At 36.7% G+C, this 27,861-nt stretch overlaps 2 protein-coding genes across 3 annotated transcripts; one reads left to right on the forward strand and one right to left on the reverse strand.

The window, feature by feature from the left end:
* Nucleotides 1-316: 316 nt before the first annotated feature.
* On the reverse strand, nucleotides 317-13,927 carry ptpdc1a (protein tyrosine phosphatase domain containing 1a). 2 transcript variants are annotated; one of them, XR_014029532.1, is made up of 11 exons: nucleotides 13,740-13,927; nucleotides 8,856-8,954; nucleotides 6,752-6,923; nucleotides 5,982-6,062; nucleotides 5,774-5,892; nucleotides 4,584-4,721; nucleotides 3,322-4,472; nucleotides 3,006-3,191; nucleotides 2,324-2,434; nucleotides 1,196-2,220; nucleotides 317-984 (listed from the first exon to the last, which is right to left on the reverse strand). XR_014029532.1 is itself a non-coding variant. In XM_081358628.1 (10 exons), the coding sequence occupies exons 2-10, from the start codon at nucleotides 8,944-8,946 to the stop codon at nucleotides 2,086-2,088; spliced, it is 2,184 nt and encodes a 727-aa protein (XP_081214754.1). In that variant the 5' UTR covers nucleotides 8,947-8,954; nucleotides 13,740-13,927; the 3' UTR covers nucleotides 317-2,085. The 2 variants fall into 2 exon arrangements, 1 of the variants encoding a protein (XP_081214754.1); XM_081358628.1 differs by having other exon boundaries at nucleotides 317-2,220.
* Nucleotides 13,928-16,835: 2,908 nt separating this feature from the next.
* barx1 (BARX homeobox 1) lies at nucleotides 16,836-19,165 on the forward strand (the record flags this gene model as incomplete). Its single annotated transcript, XM_081357267.1, has 4 exons — nucleotides 16,836-17,037; nucleotides 18,025-18,316; nucleotides 18,468-18,552; nucleotides 18,632-19,165. 4 exons carry the CDS (start codon nucleotides 16,836-16,838, stop codon nucleotides 18,797-18,799), a joined length of 747 nt encoding a protein of 248 aa, XP_081213393.1. The 3' UTR covers nucleotides 18,800-19,165.
* Nucleotides 19,166-27,861: the final 8,696 nt, after the last annotated feature.

Raw genomic sequence — 27,861 nt, forward strand, 5'->3', positions numbered from 1 at the left:
AGTTTGTTTGATGCACTTCTGGCAGTAATTACAGCTGCAGGGCAGCTCCAGAACAGCCTGAATGAAAAGATCCAGACACACAAGACAAGACAGAGTCTTATAAAAAGCATTCTGTGTTTCACACATACCAAGTCCTTTTAAAACTTAATGTGTTATCTTGCCTTATTCAAAAGCTGGAGTTGGTTGGAGAGCAGCACTTCAAAAAATACAGTAGGAAACAGAACTATCAGAATTATAATTTGCAGCACTAGCTGACCCCGCACTCTAATTGCAATGGTGAGGTTTTCTTTCATGAAATTATGATCCAGAACACAATGAAAATGAACAAGGTTTATTTAATAGTGTAATAAAGAATCTTGGTTAATGGAGGCAAGGTTGAATTAGTGTGTTAATAAGACACTATGCAAAAAAATAACATTCAGAGCTTTATTTATTAGACTTGAATGAAAAAGTAATAAATAAAAAATATTTAGGGCCAGATCCACTAAACATGGCAAATTAGCATAAGAGCGCAATACCATAAAAGCGTTAGCATCAGGATTACAATTATTTTTGGGGCGTTAAATAATGGCGCATAGCAGTAAATTGACTAGCGCAAACCTTAGTAATAGTAAATCGCGTTGCCGCCATTGCGTGATTCATTTATAGTCTCGTCTCCTCATAAATTTTGCCTCTGAAAGGAAAACTCCAACAAATTCATGTGCAATAAGGTCAGAAATAACTGCATTCATTCCTTTTCAGCGCTAATTTTTCACTGCATGTCTTTAGTAAATCATGTCAGTAGTTGTTTTTTTTTACGCCAAAAGAGCTTTTCAAACTGTTAGTAAATCTGGCCCGTAGTGCTTTGGGAAAATCCACAATATTCTGTCTTTAGGAATCGGACAATTAAACATCTTACAATTCTTCCACAGACATGAATGAATAAACGTGTATTCTGCCAACACGATCTCATGAAAGTGCGTATCTATAGCGCGAATGATATTTCTCGTATCATTTATACGCCAAAACGAGTTTTTGCGTTCAAATGATACGTACTGTAAACCCGTTGGTTAGGATTAGGGTTGAGGAGGGCGTGCATATTACACGCCATTAAGTGCGTATCATATGCACGCGAAAACTGCGTATCATATGTACGCAAAAACTCACTTTGATACGAGATAAATGATACGAGAAATATCATTCGTGCTATATTTACTTAAAAAGACAAGACAATGATAGCATTTTAGTTGATAAATGAGGTCAGTTTCAACACCACAGTGTTATTTACTAAAACACCACATGACAAACATAGTAGCCTACATATTCCTTTTTTTTTTTTAAGTTCATTAAAAGAAGCAGCTTAGTTATAAATAATGCCAATAAAAGGTATAGATCATCCTGCAAAAGCCTGTACAGGACAGCATTGTGTTTTAGCAGGAATTGTATTGATACATTCTCAAATGAATTTATCAAGGCCATTTAATCAAGGCCATTTTGAGCTATTCCTAAAGTAAACTGTGTTGCATTATGAATGAAAGCATTCACTTGTCCTCTATTGTACCTTAAATACAAACCTTTAAATTGCAAAGGCAAGAATCAGCAAATCTGACAATTTGCTTCATTCAATCAAAGTATTAAAGACTGTGTCATAAAATGAGACATGTTGCACAGTGATATTATTTTGGTTTAGTCAATAATGAGGTACATTTAACATCATCCATCTATTCAAACAGTATTCTTATATGACAAAAACACATTTTCATGAGAATCCTCAGTTCGTTAGAGTCAAACAAAGGCATAAAATAAATACATGACATACTTATTAATAAATAGTTTCCTCAGTTAGCTAATAAATATTGTGTACCAAAAATAAACTATTAAGGAACAAAATTAGAAAAATAGCCTAAAAAAAACTTGTGGCACATACATGTATGGCAGTAATTATTGTTCTCTCACAAATAAAAGATGTTAAAATACATTATTTGGATGAGTATTCATGGCTAAGACACCACTGAAAACAGAAAAAAAAACACTAAACCTGTTTGTTTCTTTTTTTTTCTTCAAAATGACAGTGCAGACTCCAGATTTCAGATTCCACATCCAGAGTCAGGGTACGTGGGAAAAGTGGCAGGTCAGCTCAAGCTCTTCCATTGCTTTTCTCCTCATATCACTGAGGACAGGGATCATGACATCTTTCAGAGTCTTATAGATTCTCTGCCCATTCTCTGAATCTGAGGAAATCTGGATCAGACCAAGATTAGAATCATTAGGATAAACAATTAAAAAATTCAACTTCAATTTCACCAGTAATCTGTTGTGAAACTATTTCGTGGCCATGGCTTACCCAAGTAAATGCTTTGATTGTGCGTTCAAAAAAGGCATTCTCAACCTCCTCTGGTATTTTTAGCAAATGAGCAGCACAATCAAGAATACACAGAAGGGTTTGCTTTTGTCCCTAAATAACAAAGACAAACAGATGTTTTAGCGTACACATAATCCATTTAGATGGTGAAAAAACAAGTCACATTTGTAATTAAATATATGTGTTCACACTTGTAGTTCAGTTCGCTTGGTTCGCATATGGTCCAGAAAAAAAATTAACATTTAGTCCTGGTCCGCTTCGTGTTCAAATTGGCATTTTTACAACAAACCTAAAAGATACTGAACCTAAAGGCATAGGTATATGTTCACAACCTGATTGGTTGGATTTTATTATGTATATTTGTTTCGCGACGGAACTTACAGAACATCCAAAACTAAATGCTGCTAAATGTGCTGCTAAATGCTAAATGCTGCTAAATGTGCTGCTAAATGCTGCTAAATGCTAAATGCTGCTAAATGCTAAATGCTGCTAAATGCGCTCGTTGTTTGTGCGTAGCCTACATATGATGGTAGTTTGACAAACATACATCAGAAGTACATATTTGGAGGAGGGCTTTTAAATAGTGTTTCGGACAAATTGGGGGGTTTGGAGTCAAAAAGGTTGAAACCACTGCTCTAAAGACACTTTTCCATGTTTTTGGTACCTTGTCGAGCGAATTCAGAGCATCTTGGGGATTGAATTGGTTTCCAGCCAAAGTCTCCACATCCTCTTTTGTGATGGTTGGCTCTTTCAGTTGCTCTAGCCAAGACCACATGAGTGTGGAGAGCACAACAGGATCTCTTTCGGTGCACAACCTCTCCCATGCACCTTCACGGGAGTTCAGCTCTGTCTGAGGGGCAACAACAATTGCGGAAATGACTGAAAGTTACTGAGTTGCATTATAGAAGAACAGGATATGGAATTGAAGGGCTGAGACTCAATTCATCCAAAAATCTATCTATGGAATAAAACAAAGCTACCTGCCACACTGAGACTGTGCTGAGTTCCTCTCCATCAATGTCCATCGTGAGAGCTTTGGCCACAAACAGATGACGAGTCTCAGGTGAGAGTTCACTTTGAAGCATTAAAATAGGAACATCTGTGAATTGTTGTGTGGCATCAGAGGTTGTGTTTTCATTAGGGCTCAGGTGACTTTTACCGCCTTGACACGTCGAGAACATTGTCCTGCTGTCACTGGTCTTCCCTAGAAAGCCGTAGGACATGCTACGCTTTGCCTCCTTCAGAGGTACATGTTTTATGGAGACAGGAGAGCAGGATGCATGGCCTTCAACTTTTTTGGATTGTACCAGGGAGCTACAGGAACCAGTTAAAGAGCCATGTTTGGGACTGTTGTTGATTTCAGATGTCAACGGGGTCGACAGAAGTTCAGGGGTTTGTATAGCTAATCTGCTCTGCGACGAATAAAGTTCTGTAAAGTTTAACCCAGATTTGCTGCCAAGAGCATTCTGGGGACTTTGTCGTACCTGCACCCTTGGGTCCAGTTTGTGCAAGGCTGAGTCGCTATAGCTAAGACATTTTCTTAAGATGAGCTGAGACTTGTAGGTATTGTCTACCGTCGGCCATCTCCAGAGAACATCAAACTCCTGGTCGCTACAGAGTGGCCGGTCGTGAGGTGGATCACACTGCGGTCCTTTAAGAAGCAAGCTGGGTTGGTCAGGAGAGCGAGGTAAGGATATGGGAATCCCTTTCCCCCTCATCTCCTTCCCTAACTGCTGAAGGGCTTGCAGCGAGACCGTCTTCTCCACTTCCTCCGTGAGGTCTGGGATGTCCAACACCTCCTCTTCCACCGTTTGCCGGTTCTCTGCTATGTCCAGTAGGAGCCTGCAGACCAGGTGTATGATCTTTGGCATGTTCTTCATGTGTCGGGCTTCATAGCCGTGTAGTAGGTGCCGCTGACGAGTCAGGTACTGCGACAGTGTGACCGTGTGAGCTTTGGGCTCGGCACACGAGAATACACTCCGCAGTGGCACGAGGAACTGGGCGAACTCTCGCACACACAACAGTTGACCACGAGTCTGGATGGAATTTGGACGTTTAGCTCTAACAAACAAAATGGCTTGATCTGCACTCATCCGGGATGTGAATACTAAGAAGCATGCTATTAAGACACCTATGAGAAGACGAATGTGCGTGAAGGGTAGTTAATAATCAGATAAACTACTGCATTATTTTCTTAAATTTTAAGTTATCACACTGCAAACTGTTCAATCAAAAAACTGACCTGTTCTGCCAAGTCCAGCATGGCAGTGGACAGCCATTTTGCCCTCTTGCATGGCGAATGACATCACCTTCACCATGTCAAGAATGGTAGTCAAGGATGCCACGCCATAGTCTTTCCAGCCAAAGTTGTAAAAATAAACTGGAAAAAGTAAAATGCAAATCTCATAAGATGAAACAAAGTCATGCATTTCAAGATATTCAGTTTTTTTTGTTATTTGCTTTTAGCACAGAATCATGGGAATTTCTTCAGTCACTTTTATGTCCCAGAGGTTGGTTTTTAGTAAAAGTAACATTTCAAGATATCTTATTACCCTTATCCAAAAAACTCAAGGCTTCCATATTAAAATATGAATTAGTAAATTACATTTATTCAACATTTGTGTAAAAATGTAAAATGTTGCACAGTTGTGGTGTCATTTTCCCCACACTGAACAATTATAAAAACTAGAAAATGTTTTTTCTAAAGTTAGTGTATTTTTTGCCCAAGAAGACAACCAAGTTATTAGATTATGACTTGTGAACATTTCCAATCCAGCTGCAATTTTGTCAAACTACGGAAAAAAAGTAACTAAAATATTACATTTCATATAGTAAACATAAAATGTTATTTATTTATTAAAAAATAAAAATAAAAAATAATTTCCACCAGTGTCATTTCCATCCTAGAATGCTATTAAGTATAAAACATTATCTGTGATGAGCTGGAAATGGCATTGTGGTGGAAATTTTCATTAAAGATCATAAAAGTCCAGGAGGCCAAAAGACCACATAGTGGAAGAAACGCCTCAATATGTAATATACAAACATAAATTATCTAACACATGGAGGACCTCTTTCTTAATTTGAGAGACGTTTCATGCATGTTTGGACATGCTGAGCCTGGAAATAATAATGTGCTGGAAAATTGTGCCTTACATAGTTTCCCAGAGGGTGCCGTCTGTAAGCACAGCAGCACTCTCAAGAGAGCTTATTAAGGGCTTCCAATCCCCCTAAGCCTCAATACCTGAATGGAAGCTGAGCAACTGCATGATCACTATGTTTAGAAAGCAAACATTGCTTAAAAAGGATCTTTAGCTTGTCAAACACATTGACAATTTAATGTGATAATAGTGAGGATTTATCCCAGCGTGATTCCCCTGACTACTGATGGAGGAATAGGTGTATGTTTGAGTACATGTGTGAGCTACTCACTCCCTGCCTCCATGAAAACCTCTGGGCGATATGTGAAGCCGCTCTCTGGCTCCAAAGTGCTGCCGCAGCTTGCGTGTTCCCCTGGACGCTGCAGGTTGATTACTGTCTTTAAGCCACACCTAAGGAAGGAAGATTAAGCATCAGCAAAGTCATCCCTGGTGCATCTTGGGAATCACTTACTGGTAGCTTGCCGCTGAGTTCAACATACATATGAAACTGTTCGATGATGTTGAATTTTTCAATGATTTCAGTTGAAGGTCTTGCCATGGCCAACAGGTTATCAGTTATCCTGTGAACAGAGTATGCATTAGATATCAACATAACATCTGACTGAATATCATTAAAACAAATATTAGAAAATAAGAATGGAAAGCAAATGATAAGTGTAAAATAAAATAAACTATATTATTTTTATTCATTATACAGTGTCCAAAGCGCAAAAGTGCAACGTGCAGCAAAACGTATTAGGTACCAAAACGTTTTGCTGACTATTGTATTAGTGGCCCCTGTATGTAAATTGATGTGAGTTTTTTGGATTATATTTTGATGTCTGCGGATCTCTATTTTTTATTCTTCAGTCTATGAGCTATTTTTGGTTCTATGCACTTAAAGGCTTTTTTTCCATCCTATTACCTGGACAATTGTTTGGCGCTACTCTATTTCCTTTTCTTATTTATTTAGGCGTATCCGTATCAAAGGCTATATTCACGGAAGACAAGACAACCCAAGACAAAAGATAAGATGGACTGGCCATCTATCCAAGATAGACAAGAAGAAAGGAGAATGGTTGAAAAAAAAAAAGCTCAAGCTCATCCCTAACATTTTCATTGCCTTCAACCAACAGTGTATCTAAGTTGTGAGTTGTGTAGGACTAGCACAATGAATGGATGTTGACTCTGCTAAATATTTGATATGTTTACTTGAAACAATACACATTTACTCCGTTTCTTCTGACAAAAGAGCAAGAAGACAGCTTACCAAGAGGAGTACAGTCCTTTAATGGCTTGCTCTTTGTCGCTCCAGCGAGAAGGGTTTTCGTATTTGCATGCTCGACCACCACACGCCATTGAGCACTGCATATGTCCTGGGATGACATGCCTCAAAGTCTCGCCCACCTTGGTGTACTTCGCAGTCGGTACTCTGACATTCACTGGAGAAATAGATGATGAAAAATTAGGATGCAGAAATAAGTAGCTTCAACTTGAACATGACACATTACACCTACAGCCTGTGATGTCAGCCTGTGCCTCGAACATGCTAAACGCCACAATAACCCTATGTGAAGATGAAGTCAGAACTTCCACAGCTGAGCTACGCCTCCTCCTCAGGATCTTCAGCAAGATCTCGGAAGCAGAGTGCCGACGTGTCTTTCGAAAACCCATGAAGATCCTGTCTACCTGGGAAGAGCAAGCCCGTCTCTTCATGTCTCTCGTCAAACACACTGATGATGACACTACATTCAGCACAGCCTGAGCAAACTAAGCGCTGACCCCAGAGCAGTGAATCATCGCTACACAACCACCTAGCTGCACAAAAGCGGCATAAGAGACCAATACAATTCAACCGGTTCATCAGTTGCACTTGAAGGGGATCTCCATGGTGACCAAGTCCAAAGTCAGTGGGAGGCTGTGCAGAATCATGTGTGTGTGTGTGTTGTCTCAGGTGGAAGAGAAACAGGATGATGTGTTTTATGTAAATGATAAAGACAGCTCTGGTTGCGTAACCCTGCATGCATTTCAACAAAATGAGGCTGAAATTACACCTTTTCAACTAATGCATTCCATCTGCTGCAGTAAATACAAAGACTTTATGTAACTCAGAACTCGGAATACTACATAAAAGAAAAGTAGTTTCATCATACGTCAGTCTCCTCAGCATTCAAAGAGGCTTATGAAATAATGGAAATGAGTTTGAAGTTCTTGTTAGCATGGCCATTAGAGTGCCCTTTCTCACCTAAACCATTTGAATTCAAAGAAGATTAAAAGGAGATGCATTATCTCTGTATTTAAAGGAGCCCATCGGGATGGAATGAGTCATTTAAAATGGATGGGGAAAAGATAACAAAAGATTTTACGACGTCTGCACCTGTCTATATATGTTAATGTAGCCATGTTGTTACCCGTTATTACCCTTCATGGCAAAAAAATATTTTTTATACACAACTGTACAAATGTTTGGGGTCTGTATGTTTTTGTGCTCACAAAGGTGCACTTATTTGATCAAAAATACAATATAAACAGTAATATTGTGAAATATTATCAAGTTAAAATAACTGTTATTGTAACATATTTTAAAATGTAATTTATTCCTGTGATGACAAAGCTGAATTTTCAGCATCATTACTCCAGTCTTCAGTGTCACATGATCCTTCAGAAATCTCTAATATGCTGATTTGCTGCTCAAGAAACATTATCAATAAATAATTCTCATTAACATTACCTTATTAGTATAGTATCAAATGTTTTTTTTTTCATTCATTTATTTTCAGGATTCTTTGATGAACAGAAAGTTCCAAACAGAATTTATTTGAAATAGAAATCTTTTGTAACATAATATATGCCTGTCACTTTTGAATAATTTAATGTGAACTTGCTAAATAAAAGTATTAATTAAAAACAACTGTTTGAACGGTATATCCAAAACAATGAATCCACAAAATTTACAATTTGAATGGTGTATTATAATATAATACAATATAATCAAGCTCTAGTGCTCTTATTTTTGATGTCCTAAAATAAAATTAAATACATTAAAATTAAAATTTATTTATTGTATACATGCTGTATACAACTAAATTGTTATTGTACTACTTTCCCTTATGATCAGATTTTGTTTTCAAGAAAATCAGTAATGATAAATTGTTGAATAAAATCTCAAAGTTATATTATAACATACATCAAACTTTTATTTCGTAACAAATAGGGCTCCAGACATTTCACAATATAAAACACACTTTTTTTTTAGAATATACGAAAGGCTATTAAACATTTCTGTCTGTTCAGTTCTTGCATCAGAATCACATCTTATTTGTTTTCAATTAAAACACCTCCCAGCCACAGGTAGAGAAATAGCAGTATATTACCTGGCTCCATGTCAGCGTTGGACTGTCCGCTGTTAGCTGAGCTGCCGGTGGTGTAGGGCAGGTCACTCAACAAACTGACGCCTGCTGCCATGGCAGACACTGAAAGGTGGATGCAAACATGGTTTTAAAGCCTCAGACACAAAACAATGGCAGAGTAAACAGTCAAGACACAACATAAATGAGGAAGTTGTAAGGATGGTTGCCTGGGAGTTTTCCATCCCTGGAGGAAATTGAACAAAGTGTGGTGCTGTGTCTCACGCTGGATTTAGTGTCACTGCAAGTGGAATATATAATGAGCGAGGAGGTTACAACCTCTTCTATATAGGAGCAGTGTTAAATAAATAACTTTATGCATATAAGGGAGACCTTGACTCTTGAGGAACCACAAACAAATAAACCCTTATGATGTTGCTTTTTTTTCCATTCAGACTAATCAAATCATCGAGATTTTCACAGGAATCAACCTTATAAAATATTGGCAGGACTACAGATTACCAATCTCTTGTTCTTGTGTATATACTGTGAGGGATTTTTCTCCTATACTAGCATGTACATAGATGGTATGGAAACTTCAATGTGTCAGTTTAACCCTACAGTGACCACTGCATATCATGTGCCAATGGCTGACTACTCACATTACCATTGTGACTGTAGCCATAACTTTAATCACAGCTAAGAGTGGCAATGGCTATAACCATCTTTATTACTGCGTGTTAATATTTTGCATGCTAAATAGTTTTGGTTTGACAAAGGCAAGACACTGTTATTGTACAAAATTGGGTTACGCTAAATTCCTAATCAGACACTTCTAAATGTAACTCCTCTTAGTGCTTTCTAACTACATTCAGTAAACTTCGCACAAACCTACTGACTGTTCAACTTACTCCTATACCTTTTCTAACTACAGTAACAATGAATATTTTCCTGTAGCTGATAATTAATAATAATTTAAAAAAAACTACTTTGACTCAGGTCTTTTCTGTTATATATCCATAAGTGGTAAAAAGGTCTCACAGAACAAACAAAAAGACTATCTATCTATCTATCTATCTATCTAGATTAATTACATCTAACATAAAAGTTTTTGTTTAAATAATGTGTTTATATATATTATATTTATACATATATATATCTATAATATGTCTCTGTGGGTATATACACAGACACAGACATATACACACATATACATATATATATATATATATAAATGTACACAGAGACACACATGTTAGATGCGATTTTTATGTTAGATGCGATTAATCGATTTGACAGCACTAATATATTTATTCATCTTTAACAATGGTTGTAAGTGGAGAAGAATAGTGCTGCCTTAAGTAATGCCTAATTTGCGTTGGGTTTGTTTGGCAAAGTTTGGCACATTCAGGATGATGTTAGCAGTCATTTGATACACCATGATTAATTCACAGTGTAAAATGAGAAGACAGGACAGCGGAGTGGCATTATGAGACTCATTTGCATTGTAACGTATGCTTCTCCTTACGCACAGATCCGACAGAGACAAAGTGAAACCCCACTTGAGCCGTCCAAAAACTCAACCTGACACTAGTCAATCAGTGTGTGCAATTCATCTGATTAGAAATGGAGTTTTCCTTATCCTGATCAACACATTGATAGACCTATCTCAGGTGCTTTCAAGTCAGTCTTGAGTCATATATTTTAATATACATTTGGAGACCATTTTTCTTCCTAACTTCATTCCTATTTTAGTCCTGCAATTCCAGTGTTTATAATCATTATAATGTATTATGCTTGCAAACAATTTTCCAGCTGTCATAGGCTGAGCTTGGATGGAGCTCCAGCTGAGCTTGGGTGAATCCTTCAACGCTGCCCACTGAATTTAATCAAAGCGCGGCGATCACTTTCATCTAAACTTTGAACTGGTTTTTCAAAGCGTTTTCAAACAGAGTTATGAAAAGGAGTGTATACATACTTTATATCAGATTAGTATTATTGCACAATGAGTTTATGCACAATGGGTGTATTTAAATGCATTAAAGTGTTAGTTCCCCCAAAAATTTAAATTCTGTGATTAATTACTCACCCTCATGTCATTCCAAACCCGTCAGACTTTCCCATTCATCTTCAGAATGCAAATGAAGATGTTTTTTGATGAAATCTGAGCAATTTCTGTCCCTCCAATGACAGCTACGCAACTACCACTTTGACGCTTCAAAAAGTTCATAAAGAGATTGTAAAACTAATACATATGAATTGAGTGGTTTAGTCCAAATTTTCTGGAGAGACACGATCACTTTATATGATGAACAGATTGAATTTTCTTTAATTCACACATAAACATTCATCAACTCACACATCAGTTATGTTAAACAGAAGCTCAAGCATGCTTGCTTGACGTGCGAGAACCAATGAGGTTCATTCTCGTGTTACGCAGCACGTTTGAGCTTCCGCAAGAACCAATGAGGTTTGTTCTCAGACGTCAAGCAGTTTCGGTTGAGCTTCTGTTTATGTTTGCATATTAATGTTTAAATGTGAATAAAAGCCTAATTAAATCTGTTAATCATTTAAAGCGATTGAGTCTCTTTGGAAAATTTGGACTAAATCGCTCAATTCATATGGATTAGTTTTACGATCTCTTTAGGAACTTTTTGAAGCGTCAAAGTGGTAGTTGCGTAGCTGTCAATGAAGGGACAGAAATCTCTCAGATTTCATCAAAAAGATCTTCATTTGTGTTCCGAAGATGAACGAAAGTCTAACAGGTTTGGAACGACATGAGGATGAGTAAATGATGACAGAATTATCCCTTTAAACAGACTACTGATTTGTTTCTGGTAACTTACTAGCTACTATTTTGATGACTGCATTGATAAAATGAGAATTGTTTATGTAATAAACCATAAAACAATCATTTTGAATTAGTTTATTCAGCATGTCTCTTTATTGTGACAGTAAATTGTATCAGCTTTAGTCACCACAACATGCTCAGTCTCAGCATACTGTATATATAAAAAAAAGTGTGTTTAGTTAGGCTTAAATGGCCTTTCAGATATGACCACAGAGCTCGAGTTCAAGTGTTGCCTCAGCCATAGCACTCACTGAACCATTTAAAGAAATCTTGCTGTTGTTGCTGGCTCAGTGTCTGACCCTTCACATGCCCTCTTTTTAGAAACCACCAAGTACATGTCACTAAAATTTCTTTAGCTACTGCAACTATATGCAGATATCTATCATGGGAAACATTTGTTAAGGAGTCAAGTTTATTTACATCAACATAAGACATCCAGACTAAACTGTACCATGAATTCCAGCCTAAGTTCAAGAGGGAAAACTTGTTTTTATGTAATCTTTGTACTGCTTCCCTGATTACTGCAAAGTGATCAGTTGACTAAACCTTTAAAAAAGCTAGGAAACAATTTGCCTTAAAAATTTGCGTAATTGAAAAAAATAAGTTGTGAACTTGACAATTCCCCATAAGTATTTTTTTTTTCAATTACGCATAAAGTTTATTTACTTAATAATTTTAAGGCAACGGGTTTCCTCACTTTTTTAAGTGTGAGCATTCAGCAAAGTACATTTTAAATGCAACATCCAAATATAAAGAAATAGCCTATAATAAATAATTGTTATTATGTTTTCCAAAGAGTATGAGAATGCAATGCTGGGTTACACTTTATTTGGTAACACTTTATTTTACAGTGTCCTTGTTAAACATGCTAAAGGAATTACTATAAATTATGCATAATTACATGCAACCAAACCCTAATCCTAAACCTAACCCTATAATAAAGTACATGTAGTTAATTATTATTACTCAGTACTTAAATATATAATTACACTGTAACATAAACACCTTAAAATAAAGTGTAACCCTTTATTATAAGGTGACAGATACATTGTACTAACTCAAATAACCAATATTAATTAATTACAGCTACTTATAGAGTTACTGTTAGGGTTAATGTTATGGGTTTGGTATAGGGTTAGTTACTTGTAATTATGCAAAATGTACTGTTATTACTATAGTAAGTACATGAAGAGTTCAGATGCAAAAGCCTCTAAGTGCCATCTGAAATTTTCTTCTAGAATGATCATTTTTTCAAGCTTGTATGTTTATGTTCAGTTATTTCACTTTAATTCAATGAAAATTACCTATTAATTGTCATTAAAGTGAAATTACTGATACGAGCTTGATAAAAATGCTCATTTTAGAAGAAAATTTCAGGTGGCACTTAGGGGCTTTTGCATCTGAAGTCTTCATATGTAGTAATGTGAAACTACATCACCTAAAAATGAAGTGTTATCCAATGTTGATTTGGTAAATAAATAAATAAAATACATTCATACATACACACTTAAAAATGCAACCAATAAATCGTTTTTTTTTTTCCTCTCACCAATGAGCTTGGACAGACACTACAATAACAAGCTAAACACATGGGAGCACATATAAGATCAAATATATATCTCTCCTGCACACTGGACAAAAAAGTCATCCTCTACAGAAAAATAAATACATCACCGTTATTAAAAAGGACACTTAAACTCTATAACAGCATGCTTTGAAAAGACTGAACATATGATCATAACCAAATTTCCAGATTCTCACCAGTGTAAACTCTCTGCTTTGGTCACAGACAGTAACATGCATTACAGCTCACAAAAAGGACAATGCAGCTTGTTTTCCCCTTTGCTCTGTAGATAGCGTTGCTGTATGATAATTACTTACATACACTGTATCAAAGGAAACCGAGACAAAATGATAGAGTTTAGAGAGTAGATCTCTATATTAACTAATTGACTGTATGTTAATCTCTTGCGGTGCATCTCTCAGCTAGCTAACCATTAATGCTATTGCGCTAAAAGCAAAGGCTAACGTTAGGGTTCGTGTGTCCCATTGTTACATACCTCGTCCTCGTCCGTGGAAACGGATTTTGTTAGTTACAGTCCATTGCTTCCACTGGGGTCATTGTGAAATGCAACCGCATGAATCAACAGCAGACAGCGTCGCGTGCATTTGTATCAGTTTCGCTGCTCAACTGGATGTTACTGTAACAAGTTGAAGGAAACAGATAAGGCTTGTCATTGGTCGATCCGTGGTCATGTGATCAAATGAGGGTTATAAAGCAGGGATGAAGGGCGGTGAGAGCATGTGAGGAAATGGGACAAAACACTCGAAGAACAGCACATTTGGACTCATCTTAAGAGTGTAGGCTACTTGAACTAATGAACTGACGCACTTATTAAAAGGTATCATTGTCATTGTGAAATCAAAAACAAATTGAATAGGAAATTCACGCTTACAAACTTTATAAAATTACCATTTCATTTGAATAAAGACGTCAATAATAACGCCCAATGTGAAAATGATACTATTTAGCATTTTTCTAATTGAATATCTTTGATAAATTAAAAGAATAACAATTTAAGTACAACGTTGCTCAATATTTGCTTGAATGTCACCAGCACTTGAGCTATAGGCTATGACCATGTTATGCCACTTGATTTGAGAATTTTCCAAAGGCCATTGTGTACTTCAACGGAAGCAAGAACATCTGACCTTTTGTAAAAGAAGCTCGCCAGTGCCACACAATTGTTTATAGAATGATGGCCTGTTTAAAACTTTTTAAAATTCTACAATGTTAGACAATGCTAGACATTTGAACTCCATGTATGCATATAATATAATACAAGGCATGCCTGATCAATTTTGATGGATGTTTATGATGCTCTAGTGTGGGTATGGGCGTCTTGTAAGAAGCTTGGTGGCGCACGTGGTCAAGCACATAATAGATTAACACAATAAGCTTTTTGCCGAAGTGGTCTCACCTCCCACAATACATGGCTTATATATTTATGCAGTTTAAAGCTGCATTTGATCTGAACTGTGATTGCAAAGCACGCAGAAAGTGAGAGCCTGACCTAAACTGGCTTTAATTAAAATTAGATCATTATATCTGCGCATTTGTACACTGATGCTTTGCAATCTGCCATTCACATGATGTCGCCTAGTGGTTGAAATACAGAAGTGCTCCGACAAAAGGCGATGGCATCGTTCGTGCTTTAGACTTACTATATGTAGCTACAATATTATCTTAAGGGAATAATGAGAAGGGGTTGAACGTTTGTGAGGTCTTTCTTTCTTTCTTTTTCTTGCTTTCTTTAAGAAATAATAATAGGCTAATTACACACAACAAAAAGTAGCCTAACTAAACATTTTATAAATCTAAAAAATCACTACCTTAAATTTGATTTGATTATGATTAATGTTTTTCATGGTTGCCTTTGAATATGTGTTCATTGTTCAAAATGTTGTAATAAAATTGTTTGGATAAAAAAAGTAACTAAACACTAACACTAGATATTTGTGTCATATGACACACGATTTCTGACAGTAATATAATTGCGCATGGACGAAGAAAAATAGAGTATATGATGAAGAAGATAGAAAAACAGGACATGCATGCTTCCACAGCTTTGGCATAGCGATACATGTTAAAATCGACGCGCCATTAGATTTTATTAAATGTGTAAAAACTAAGAAACAACGTTTCTGTAAATATGACTAAATATGAGACACAATTCAGTGGTTATTCTGTGGTTTATGAGTGACAGCGTTTCACCACTGACTAGTGTCTTATTTGATCATTTAATGTTGAATTATTTATAGCCTATTTCAACATAAAGCAGAATGCTATGAATACAGAAAAAAAGATGTAAGCAAATGCCTCGTGTCTGATGCGTAATAATAAGACCTTTTATAGGATGTATGATATACCTTGTATTCTACAAACAGTATTTTATTACACTGGGATCACATGTTAAAGTGTTTTCAGGAGAAAATACAAGGGCAAAAGCCTTTTCTGGTTTTCCTCTTTATTCTAAAACTGTGTGCCAATTATACTATGCGATTTAAAAGACCAGTTAGTGTTAAACCTTTATTTCAACTACAGATTTTGGGGCCCAAACTTTTTTTTTAAATTCTCATGGCCTTTTATTTTTGTGGACATGGTTTTTTAAAGACCCAGTTTCTTACGTTTAAATTTAAAATCTAATCGGTTGGCTATCTATTAATAACCAACCGAATTGAAGAAAAAATAAATAAATTAGGTGAAGTTGTCATTTTATGATGATCTCAAATCCTAATTTTGAGAGGACCAGACCTATTCTGTTTTATTTCCGCAAGACTTTCGTTTATTTTTTACAAGGTTAAATTTAATATTTTAATGTGTTGATAATTGTATAACCTATTTGTTTAGTAAGCTGATAGATTAGAGACATTAATTAATCTGAGAGACTAATCTGATTTAATGGTCAAGGAGAAATAAAGATGTTCGAGATAATAAAAAGCAGAAATGACTAAAAAAGAGCTACAAAAAAGACTTGAAAACAGAAAGTGTGTAATTATCATATTATTATCATTGCTTTTTTTTTTAATGTAGGCTAAAAGCATCACTGAGCCGCTTTAAAATGGAACTTATTGAAATAATCAAAGACATTTCAAGAGTCTCACGACAAGTTGAATGTTTTGACTATGTGTTTTCCCTTTATTGACGGAGGGTGCCCGAGCACGCTGAGGAGGAGGAGGTGTGGCGTTGAGCTAGACCTCCTTAAACTCAGATGTCGAAGTTCCTGATTCAGAGCTCGGCTGGTGCGTTAGGAACAGAAACAGGCTGCCCTCACTGGGCGGATCAGACTTCTCACTCCCGCTTCGTGGACGGGACCACACATTTCGGAACTCCCCGAAAGAAAAGAAATCAATTTCACTCGTAGGCTACTTTGAGCGTTCAAAGATCGAGAATCAGTCAAAGTCTTCTTCACGCATTTCAAAAGCTCTCCACAAACGCGAGGATGATTTTTTTTAGATGATCGTCGCATCTAAAAATCTGAATGGACGTTTATGCATCGGTGCTTCACGGGGACATCTGAATCCTCAATGTGACCTCAAGGTTTCTACTGGCTACCAGGAGGTTCGGGAACATCTGCTACATTTAAACTATAATAATGCAACATCCTTTGGAGATTGGGGCGCACTTCTACCCCCATGATGTCCATCCAGACCAAAGGTCTCACAGGTACAGGAGTTTCATGATTGAAGAGATTCTTACAGACCATCCGGATCACAAAGTATCAAGTCCCACTGGAGACCTTCTCAAATTTGGAGTACATGCCCTTTTGTCCGCCAGACCATACCACAACCACTTAGGTAAGTCCCGTGACCTTTCAGTCAGACAATATTTTGAGATCCGGCATGGGCAATCCTTTAATCTTAACCTTCTCTTAATACAGGGACATTCAAATTGCAGAACCTCTCTATTTGCCTACTCAAAGATAAAAGACACCACGTTGTCTTTGCAGACCAATACAAAGCAAATCAGAAATCTCAGACCGAAATATATGCAATGCAGTGGACCGAGCAAGCTTGTGAAAATTGCAAATGCACGTTCATTTCAGGCCCACTGCATGCGATTCATGCTTTCTTTTCTGTTGAGAATCTGGGAAAGAAAACTCGAACTAGGCTAAATAAATAATCCAACTAAATATTCTATATTTAAAATATTTTTAGTTTATTTTTAATCACGATTTTAAAATGTGAAGTGAAAAATAAAAGTGGTAAGCTACCAAAGTTGCAACCTGCATTGATAAATTCACCGCTTTTCAACAACTTTGCACTGAATTAGAGATTAAGGAAATTCTGTTGAAAGCTGCGAAAATCGAGTAGAAGTGACTAAAGTTACTGTGAAGTTAAATGGTTGGAAATAACGATGTTTTTTGTAATGAAAACAGTTTTGCAGTGAGGCTGCTAATTTCGAGGTTGACGCTGAAATATTCATGTACGAAAAATAAGACTGTCGATTTTTAAAATAGATTTAATCGCAAATTAACCCGAGACTCATTTAAATAAACCTTTGTCTGTTTTGAAACAGTTATTCAAGATTTATAGGATCCTTGTGAATTAAAAAGTATACAGTTCAATTGTAGCTAATAGCTAGATCGATCAGCGAAATTGTGTTTGTATATAATGTTATTTATATTATTATTTTATAGAACTATAGGCTGTAAATCAGCACATTGACGTTGATGAACCTTTATGGATCCATCCAAACCTTTTTTTTTTTTTTTGACATGAAAATGTTTTAATTCAGACTAAATTATCATGGCTAACACATACACTCAACTGTTCGATTTCCAGTCCTGAAAGCAGACCAGACCAGTATCCTGAAGTTCCCAGTGTCTCCTCTGTCCTGCTCACTCGGGTCACCGCTGGGCTCCGCGCTTCTGTCCGGAGCTGCGGGTCTGCAGATGGGCTCTTCATCCCACCATCTCCCGCTGGACCTCCATCTTCGGGGTAAACTCGATCCTGGAGCCGATGCAGTGAGCAAGACGAAGAAAGGAAGGAGGAGTAGGACTGTGTTTACCGAACTACAGCTGATGGGCTTGGAAAAACGATTTGAGAAACAGAAGTATCTCTCGACTCCTGACAGGTAAACACGCTTTTAATGTAAAGTACTTTACTTATAAGACAACGTCAGTTACTTTTTTCCAACTGTAGCCTATTATTTTGTTTTGTATACATGTAAAGAACAGTTGGTATTGTCTGAGGAATGGCTTAGTCGACAACTTTCTCTTTTACAGAATAGACCTGGCAGAGTCTTTAGGCCTGAGTCAGCTTCAAGTCAAAACATGGTATCAAAACAGAAGGATGAAGTGGAAAAAAATCGTAAGTTCTAATAATAGGTCTACAAATTATGATTCAACTGATTCAATTTAAGCTGATGTGTACCGGTGTTGCTTTCAAGGTGTTGCAAGGAGGAGGACTAGAATCTCCGACCAAACCCAAGGGCCGTCCAAAAAAGAACTCCATCCCCAGCAGTGAGCAGCTGTCGGAGCAGGAGAGGACGCGAGAAGCCGATCGCTTATCCGACGGCGGGGCTTCTTCACTTTCTGATGCAAACCAAGAGGAATAGGCGAGAACATCCGAATACGTTTGTCTCCAGGACGCAGTCGGGCCCATAATCGGCCTCATCGGATCATTGCGCGCCGATGCCTTTATGATGGCACTTACACAGACCTAACCACTTGGCCTGATTTTATACTACCTATGTTTTGTCTGTTTGTTTGATTACGCCAACTTTTGCGGGCCTCAAAGTCATTCTGAACTTTCTCCATGGACCAGAACGGTGGTTTGTAGTGAATGGCCTTTCTCTCAGCATTGAAGGCTGTGGTGTCATGGACTTTTTTTATCAGCATATTGTGCTTTTTTATGATTTTCATTGGTATTTTAAAAAATATTAAGAAAAAAAAATTAAAATGTAAATTTTCCGAAGACAGTTTGACGTTGTGGCATTGTGACGTTCTTTCTTAAACATGGCACCACAAAAGACAGCATGAAACTCAATAATATTAATATTAATGATAATAATAAATGTAAAATTCCTCGTTGCTGCTTTTCGTTTAATGTTGTGTCCAATTCTTGCTCTGTCTCTGAGGCACATCGATTGCGGGCTGTGTAATTTTATGCGGAATTGTTTATGGCCTAACTGAGCGCCATCACACCGCGCATTAAACTTCTTTTGGCGTGTTTACGCAGTGAAAGTAAATATGTGGTAACACAATATTTTCGAAGTGAGGTTATTTATTTTCACAGAAAGATCCTTTTAATCAAAGACACTGGTTATGGTGCCAAGAAGAAGTGTCTGAAGTAAGCGATTTGCAGTGTGATGAATGTGTAGGCCTGTTCATTTTGCGCAAGCATTTGCAAAATCTAAAATGATCTTATTCTGCGGATAACTTTGGAATTTGTCTATTAAAAAAAAATAAGACCCATATTTTCAACGCCCAGGACTTCTGCCTCATGATGCAAGAAAATACTATCTTGAAATAAACAGTAATACTTTATTAATAAAATTAGCAGCAGAACCAAATACATGAAATTAATGATGAATAATGTGGGGAACTTAAAACTCTCATATTAAAGTCTTGAAGATTCAATTAAAACATTTTATTAGAAATTATTATTTACAATACATCTATTATTTACAATACATTTTTGTACCCAAATAAACAAGTAATGGAATAAAAAAAGTCCAAAAGGAAAAAAATAAAATAAAAATCAGACCATCGAAGTGATACATTCAAAAATAAAAAAATACATGAGGTTGTTATTGAGTCTCCGTCTAAAAAAAGGCTATATAAACAAACGATACGCTTTTATTCTAGGAGACACATTAAATTAAAACAGTTCGTTATTTTAATATCATATCATTGCTGAATGTAACGAAACCATGAACAAAATCACAGTTTGCTGAATTTCTGCATTTGATCAATTTCATAATATATTTGGCTGTACTAAATTTGAGACAAGACATTTGGGATTTTTATTAAGTTCATGCATTTAAATTTACACACCAATTACTATTTCCTTACACTAATTTTTAAATGCCAAGGCTATATAGGCTACCAAGTATGTGAGGACGCACTGTAAGTGGAGAAAATTACTGCTACCCTGTCTATAACCTACTGTACCTTAGTGCTTTAGTATAATTTATTTCGCATGTTCCTGGTTTCATTTTACCAATGAGAACTCCAGACAGGGCTATTATTCAAAATCATACATTAATGAAGGAATAATGATGCGCTGCAGTCCACAATTGTCTTGGTTAAATTAATCCTGGAACTGTTCGCTTGGTTCGGTCTAAATTCTGGAGGCTGGAGTTTTCGTGCCAGGACAGGATCATCATTCAAGAACGCACATAAAACAACGGTGTCATCAATAGCTCGTATGTGGTTGCGTACAATAACAGGGGAAAAAACGTTAATTAAAACGTTGTTAACCGAATGCAAGGCATGGTTTCATTTCACTCCGCAACCCAACCCAAAGCCTTTTCCGAAAATTATTTAAATTATGTATAGGCTATATATATATTGACCAAATATAACAGTATGTACTTTATATGTATATATTTAGTTATATTTAGGAATTTTCGACACATTTTTAAAATACAGAATATTTACGTTTAGCGTATAATCAGTTGTTGTCAATTTAGACAAGGAAGAATTATCATAGGCCTAAGTGTCAAAACGTGCAACTAACTTTTAAAGTATCAAAAAGGGCTGTAGTTTGCCATAATTGAGGTATTATGACCCTGACTCCATCCAGCACATCTGCGCCTGGAATTTCACTAATAAATCTAATCGCCTATACATGTTTAACTGTATTTAAGTGCAAAGTGAAATAACTTTTATTTGAAGGCCATATCTATAGAAAAGGTTACATAACTTATGTTACAGGCCTATACACAGTTACATATATCAGATAACGTGCTCACTTTCTATTCTGAGAGAGATTTGTGAGTAGGCTACATAGATATTGAGAATCCAGTTTTAGAATTTTAGAGTTTTTTTTAATACAATTTCTTATATAAATAAATGGAGCTAAACTAAACATTAGATATTTTAGTGTATTGTTGTAGCCTATGTTTGATTGCTGTCTTCTTATACGTGACGTCGTCCGTTGTTTTAGATTAAATGTTGGATTAAAGTCTGTTCTCTTCATCAGCACGTCGACGTGAAGCACATCGTGACTGGAGCTGTCAGATCCAAATATGCTGAATTAAGACCAAAACCCCTCCAGCGAGTGTCAGCCGACATCAAAATACTGCCAAACACAGAAATGACATGTTTTTCTTCTTCTTCTTCTTCTTTTTTTCTGAGCGATAAAAGTTATTGAACCTTATTGAGCAGTAACCAAATAAGTTTGGCTGACGAGGGTATGACAATGTTGCTGTGGTGCAAGAGTAAAAAAAAAAAAAATTTAAAAAAATTTCTCATTAGGCTACTTTAAACTTTTTATGAAAACAAGTTACATTGCAAGTTACAGTAACCCTTAAAACCTTGCATTTCGCGACATATTTGATATTTGTACAAAATCAATGAATAAACAAACGTTAAAGTTAGTTTATTAAACTAACATGGACATACAAATCCTTGGTGTGTTATATATATATATATATATATATATATATATATATATATATATATATATATATATATATAGCCTACACACAATACTATATATAGTACCCGTCAAATTTGGAAACATTACAATTTATTATGGTTTTAAAGTAGTAATTTTTATTTCTTTTAAAGTCACTTATGCTCACCAAGGCTGCATCTATTTAATAAAAAATACAGAAAAAAAAAAGAATTTATATTATAATATAATTATTATTTTATACACACACACAATGCAATATGTCTACCATGATACAGATTTAAATACATATTGGTTTAATTTGGACCTGCTTTTCGAGGACGAAGGGGATGATAATGATCTCCTTTGCTAGGGCAACTTTATTTCTTTACTGAACTGTGATAATTGTTGCAGGTCAAATATTTCTCGGGAAATTGTATCTCTCAGTCTCAAAGAAAGAAAAGAAAAATAATTATCTGTTTAAGTTGCACATAGCAGACTAATAAAGCACAACCAACTAAAAATACGCTGGACATCTGAAGTTACTTTTCATTTCTCAACTCAACCTTGACCAAATAAAAAATGACATATCCCCAAATATCATCCCATAACAAAGCAGCTTTCAAACATATGGAGGTCTTTCCACGCAATGTAATAACCTACAATTATTTCCTTTTGGAGCTTAACTGGATTACAAGGAAACAAATAGTTGACTGAATCATCAGAGTGAATTTCTGCAAGTGATGGAGACAGATGTTTATAACAAAACAAAAAATAACCCACAACTACCAATTTACTGTAGACCACATCTCATTTACACATGTAAAGCAGTTAAAAGAGTTAACGAGACAAAAATGTCATGAAAACACAAAGGTAAAGCAGGGAGACATAACAACAGGATTGTCATTTTAGTTTCTGTTCCACAAGACACTTAACACTGCTAAGTGCACAATAACAACAGTACAAGTTTTAGGAAATAAACCCTGCACAATCCTGTACAGCTCTTCCTTCCTAATGGGACATTTAATGTTATTTGCAGTCCTGCTGGGTCATTAGCATGGATTTCATCTGAACAAAAGAGATGGGTTTACAATACAGGTGCTGATATTTCTCCCCGAAGTATTTAGCTTAAGAGCTTGTGGAAAATAAATGCACACATTGTCCTCTGGATTGAAGGGAATCCATTGTGGATGAAGTCATGGGTAGGAATGCCTAATGCACTCAAGTGAACAAAACCTCATCCCAGAAACAGACTTTCAGCCTGGACTTGATAAACTCCAAGTCTCTTCAATCAAGATCAAGATTTTAAAATGATCCCGCAAAGCCGAAAATATATTTCGCTCCATTGTGCGATCAGACAACCTCTTTAAGGGAGATCAAAATGCTTTAAAACACAAAATCCCAAACTCTCCATCAGCATGCATTACCTTTCCTAGAGTTTTTTTTTGTTGCATATCTGAAGGCCCCAAACTCCCCATGTCCCGGTTAAACAGTTTTATCATTCGTCAGCATTCACCCATGTCTTGTTGCAATCCTTATGCAGATTAAGAACAGGTGCACACGCACTTCTATCAACAGCATGAAAGGCAACCAGTGATGACCGTGGCAACTTTCATTACCCGAAATCATGTCTTGTGAAAGGTAGCGTGTTTACGGACCGCGCGATGCCAACTCCAGACGTTCAGCACACGGCTAAATGCACCACATGTCTTTTCTTTCCTGTCTGGACCTCGTGAAGGCCGAGAGTTGGACGGCAATGACTTCCGACATAAATTACAATCAGCAGGAAGAGTCAGCTATGAGGAATCTGGTGATTTGGAACTTCCACGTGAGATGCAATTTAATCATTAAGTGGACTCTGTTGGGGTGGCAAGTTCGTGCGCTGATGCAAGAAGCGAACCAGGATGAGTGGGGGAGGGAGACCCTAAATTTCTGAGATGGGTGTTTGTGGAGTCAAAAGGTGCACACTTAAACAGAACTCAACTTAGGGGCCCACAGTTGAGCGTCTGCCCAGCCACACACAGGAGAATTCTTCACGATTAAAGCCCCTCTGATTAATCTAACTTATGTGCCAAAACTGCACATGCTGCGTATGATCCCAATTACGCTGAAACTCGATTCAGCATGGAGTACCTCTACGGTTGTCCGGCCTGCCCCTGTTTTCATTGGACTGTGTTTGACAGCATGCTATAATGTCACTCTCTGTTCAAATTTTAAGTGATAACGTCAAATGTGTATAACACACTTTGAACTACAATTTACATTAATTTTATTGTAATGAAACATTCACCCAAAAAATGAAAACTCTGCCATCATTTTCTCACCCTCGTGTCGTTCCAAACTGACTTTCCTTCTTCTGCGGAACACACACACACACACACACACACAAACAAAGATATTTTGCTCGAGCTGTGTTTGTCTAATAAAAGTCAATGGGACCCAAAAATTTCAAGCTCCAAAAAGGACATCCATATAGTGTGAAATGACTCCCTACGACTTGACTGGTAAATGACAAGTCTTCTGAGGCAACACGATCACTTTGTATGATGAACAGAACATTTTGCACGAAATTTGTGTTAGATATTAAGAGGCATTGTCATTCCTTAGACTTCTATAATTTAGACAAGAACAGCTCAAACATTCTTCAAAATATCTTATTTTGTGTTTCACAGAACAAACAAGCCATATGAATTCAGAATGATGAGTGTGAGTAAATGACGTAAGAAGTTTAATTTTGTGTAAACTATCCATTTAAGATATACCCCCGGTTTCACAGACAAGGCTTAAGCCTATTAGTCCCAGACTAAAATGCATGTTTGAGCTGTTTTAACTGAAAGCAACTTGCACTGGCATATCTTAAAATATATCAGTGCCATTGTTTTGTCTCAAGATTCACACCAGTAATGTTTTTTTTTCTAAGGCACGTTTATAAAAGCTACTTAAATGTCCTAATTGAACTAAGGCTTAATCCCGGCTTAATCTAAGCCCTGTCTGTGAAACCGGGCCATAGAGTTCAGGCATTCTGAGAATCGATCCCACGACCATGGCGTTGCTAGCTACATGCTTTACCGTTTGAGCTACTAGAAATACGGATGCTATTGTTGCTGTTGGTGGTAGCCATGCCAATATATGCACCATGCTCACTGGCTTCATGCTAAAACACAAAAGTCCTATTCACTGAAAAAAATGCATTGTAAAATGTCTAAATAAATGCATATTGCTACGCCACATTTATCAAAGCACATACTAAAAGACCATTTCTGAAGAACGGTGAGGTGATGACATTTTTACGAGAGAGGAAAATTCAAATATAGAGTGTATATGGTTTAAGGGTCTCTATGCCTCATTACTATACATGCACATTATGAGCTATTCATTGGGTTGAAGGCTCTGAGCTCCTGGGCGGCTCTGTTCAGATCTCACTTGCCGAGCTCAGCAAGCGAGGTGTGAATAAGGTCTCCACTGTTTCAGTGTTCTTACATGACCACGCCAGCGAGAGGGCACTCTCTCAGAGCCCAGCTTTAAAATAAACACAATTTGTATGTGTCTCAAAGCTTAACAGCCGTAGTTTGTAATTCCTAATGACCGCAATGTGCACGCTACTCAGCGTAATGCTCAAAAGCAGGCGTTATTGCGTCATTGTACAAACAGTACCAAAACACGTGTTGTCTTCGCCTACGCTTTCGATCGGTTATTGTGTGAGTCACATATCATGCCGTCATTTTCGTCCTGACCTATTCCGTCCACCGCAGCAGTTTCCCTGCAGCAAGGCAACAGAAAATATGTTTTGACATAGCATGAGTGAGGAGGAGGAATCACTCTGGAAAATGAAAAAAGAGGGAGATCTAAAATTCATTAAGGAAAAAGTACTTCATTTCCCAGTCTTAATGAAACCCTATCAAAAGTAATATTTCTCCATGTAAGTGCTGAGACTTTCCTAAAGTGCAGCAAATGACTTCTCAAAGACATCAGACTAATGGGAGAAGGCATTAGAGCACATAAACAAGGACATCATTCCAGCTGTTCGGCTGCCAATTTGATGTTCCTTTTTTTAGCCGTGACCCCCCCCTTCCTCCCTTCCTCCCATCCCCAACCCTTCCATTTATCCTATGAGCACAGTTTGCAGGAAATGTCAGCCCCTTGTGATTGATTTGAGATGGGCAATTCCCTGACTTCATGGTAGTATAAAGCAAGACAGCTGTTGGAAGAAATCAAATTCCAGCAGGAGCTGGAAAGACTTATTTTTTCCATCTCTTTAACTGAGCTATTGGCTCTGACCAGACGAGTAAATAAAAAAACACGGCCGCAATGTGGCAGGAGGTGACCGAAGCGCTCGTTATATAGCAATTATTGCACAAAAAAAATCTTTCCTCTCAAAATCCAACTTGAAAGTCAATCCCCACTTTTTAAAGACTTTTCAGAAGACACGACAAGAAGTGAGGATATGCTGTTCTCTGGAGCCACTTGTCTAGATTTTCTGTAACAAGTTCAAGACGTGTGCACATGGCATAAAACAGAAGGATCTGACCCAGTGTTCTTGTTTATGCCTTTTCGTGGGGATCCTTGAATGCTGCTGTTTTATGCCTGCCACAGACTGAGCAATTTCGGCAATCCTATAAGATCATTACAAATCACACTGTACGACATGGATCTAATAAACTTGGGTACGACATGTAAGACTGTACGATGATGACACCTATTGAATCGTAGGCAACGTCGCAAGTCAGTATAGGAGATAAAACGTCATCAGCATGCGCTAGTGGTAAACAAATAGAGCAAAAAGCGAAATGGGAGAATATGGACAATGTCATGGCTAAGGAAAAGAGGCCAACTTGACATTCCAATTTTGCAGATTGAGCTTGAGGTAAGTAGGTTTAAGTTTTAGCGTCATGTCGCGTTGATCAACACGCCATTTCGTGTTGCATTTTTATTAGCTAGTCAGTAGACGTAGGGTCGTAGCACCAAACGCAATAAGATAATCATGCTAAATTTCTAACACTGTCAGAAAATTATCGCGGGCTATCTTTCGTCGCAAGAACGTGACAACGGCTGTCTTTGAACCTCTCTCAATGTACGATGCAGGACCACCGTTTAGGAGCCACGACCGCAGAAATCGCCACAATTGGTCATCTTTCGTCAGCCCAAAATACTACAAAGTTGCTTCCCAAAAGACTCACATGGAAATTACGGGACATATGAAAATAAAAAGGGGAAAACTATTTATTTGACTGATTAAAATGGAGATTTGATTACTTCAACAAATGACATCCCTCTTTGATGTAAGACTGACTAAGAAATGCATTATACATTTAAAGTATATTCAAAAACATTTGCTTATGTTTTCTCATTTGGACACTGATCTGTGGTGACTGTAGCAATGGATGTTGCTTTTGCGATTGCAAGCTGGCATTACACAGCCGGTCAATCATCATATACAGATAATTATCAAATTACATAGTTTTTGGATATAATTTTGAGCAAAAAATGATTCATCTAGCCATTTATCTGTGAGTCAACTGTGAAGTGTAGCCATATGTATTGCCAGGCATTTGACTTCAGTTTTTATATTTAATAATTATAGTTGAAATATTTGAACATTTCAATTTATTTTTTCATTTACAACTTGTAAGCCGTTAACATATTGGCGAACATTACATTTCAATCAACATTTTGTTAAACTTTACTAACTTATGTAAAAAAAAAAAAAAAAAAAAAGCTTTTCATTTTAAAACAGGTACAACAGCATAAAACAATATTTCATATTATATATATTTCTTTTTTTTTGTCCAAATTATGTGTCTATGGTCAACTTTCTTTTTAAACAGTTGCCGAAAATATAGCTTTCACAAATATAACAAAGAATGAAGAAACAAAATACTGGTGTGCCATGAATTACAAAAAAAAGTAATCTTTAAAAGCATTGGTTTTTAATTTGCCTGCCCAGTGTTGGGGAAAGTTACTTTTAAAGTAATGAGTTGCAATATTGGATTAGTCCTTAAAAAAGTAATTAATTGAAGTATCGTCAAATTATGTTTACCACAGGCTTTACTTTACTCA

The sequence above is a fragment of the Scardinius erythrophthalmus genome, assembly GCF_964197995.2.
Source record: "Scardinius erythrophthalmus genome assembly, chromosome: 25".
Lineage (NCBI taxonomy): Eukaryota > Metazoa > Chordata > Actinopteri > Cypriniformes > Leuciscidae > Scardinius > Scardinius erythrophthalmus.

Excerpts from the sequence above, each read along its gene's own strand:
- ptpdc1a (XM_081358628.1), bottom strand. The coding sequence starts at position 8,946 with ATGGCAGCAGGCGTCAGTTTGTTGAGTGACCTGCCCTACACCACCGGC. Across the intron at positions 6,924-8,855 it reads CAACGCTGACATGGAGCCAG|TGAATGTCAGAGTACCGACT; the intron begins GTAATATACTGC and ends CTATTTCTCCAG. Across the intron at positions 2,435-3,005 it reads CTCTGAATTCGCTCGACAAG|GGACAAAAGCAAACCCTTCT; the intron begins GTACCAAAAACA and ends TTTGTTATTTAG.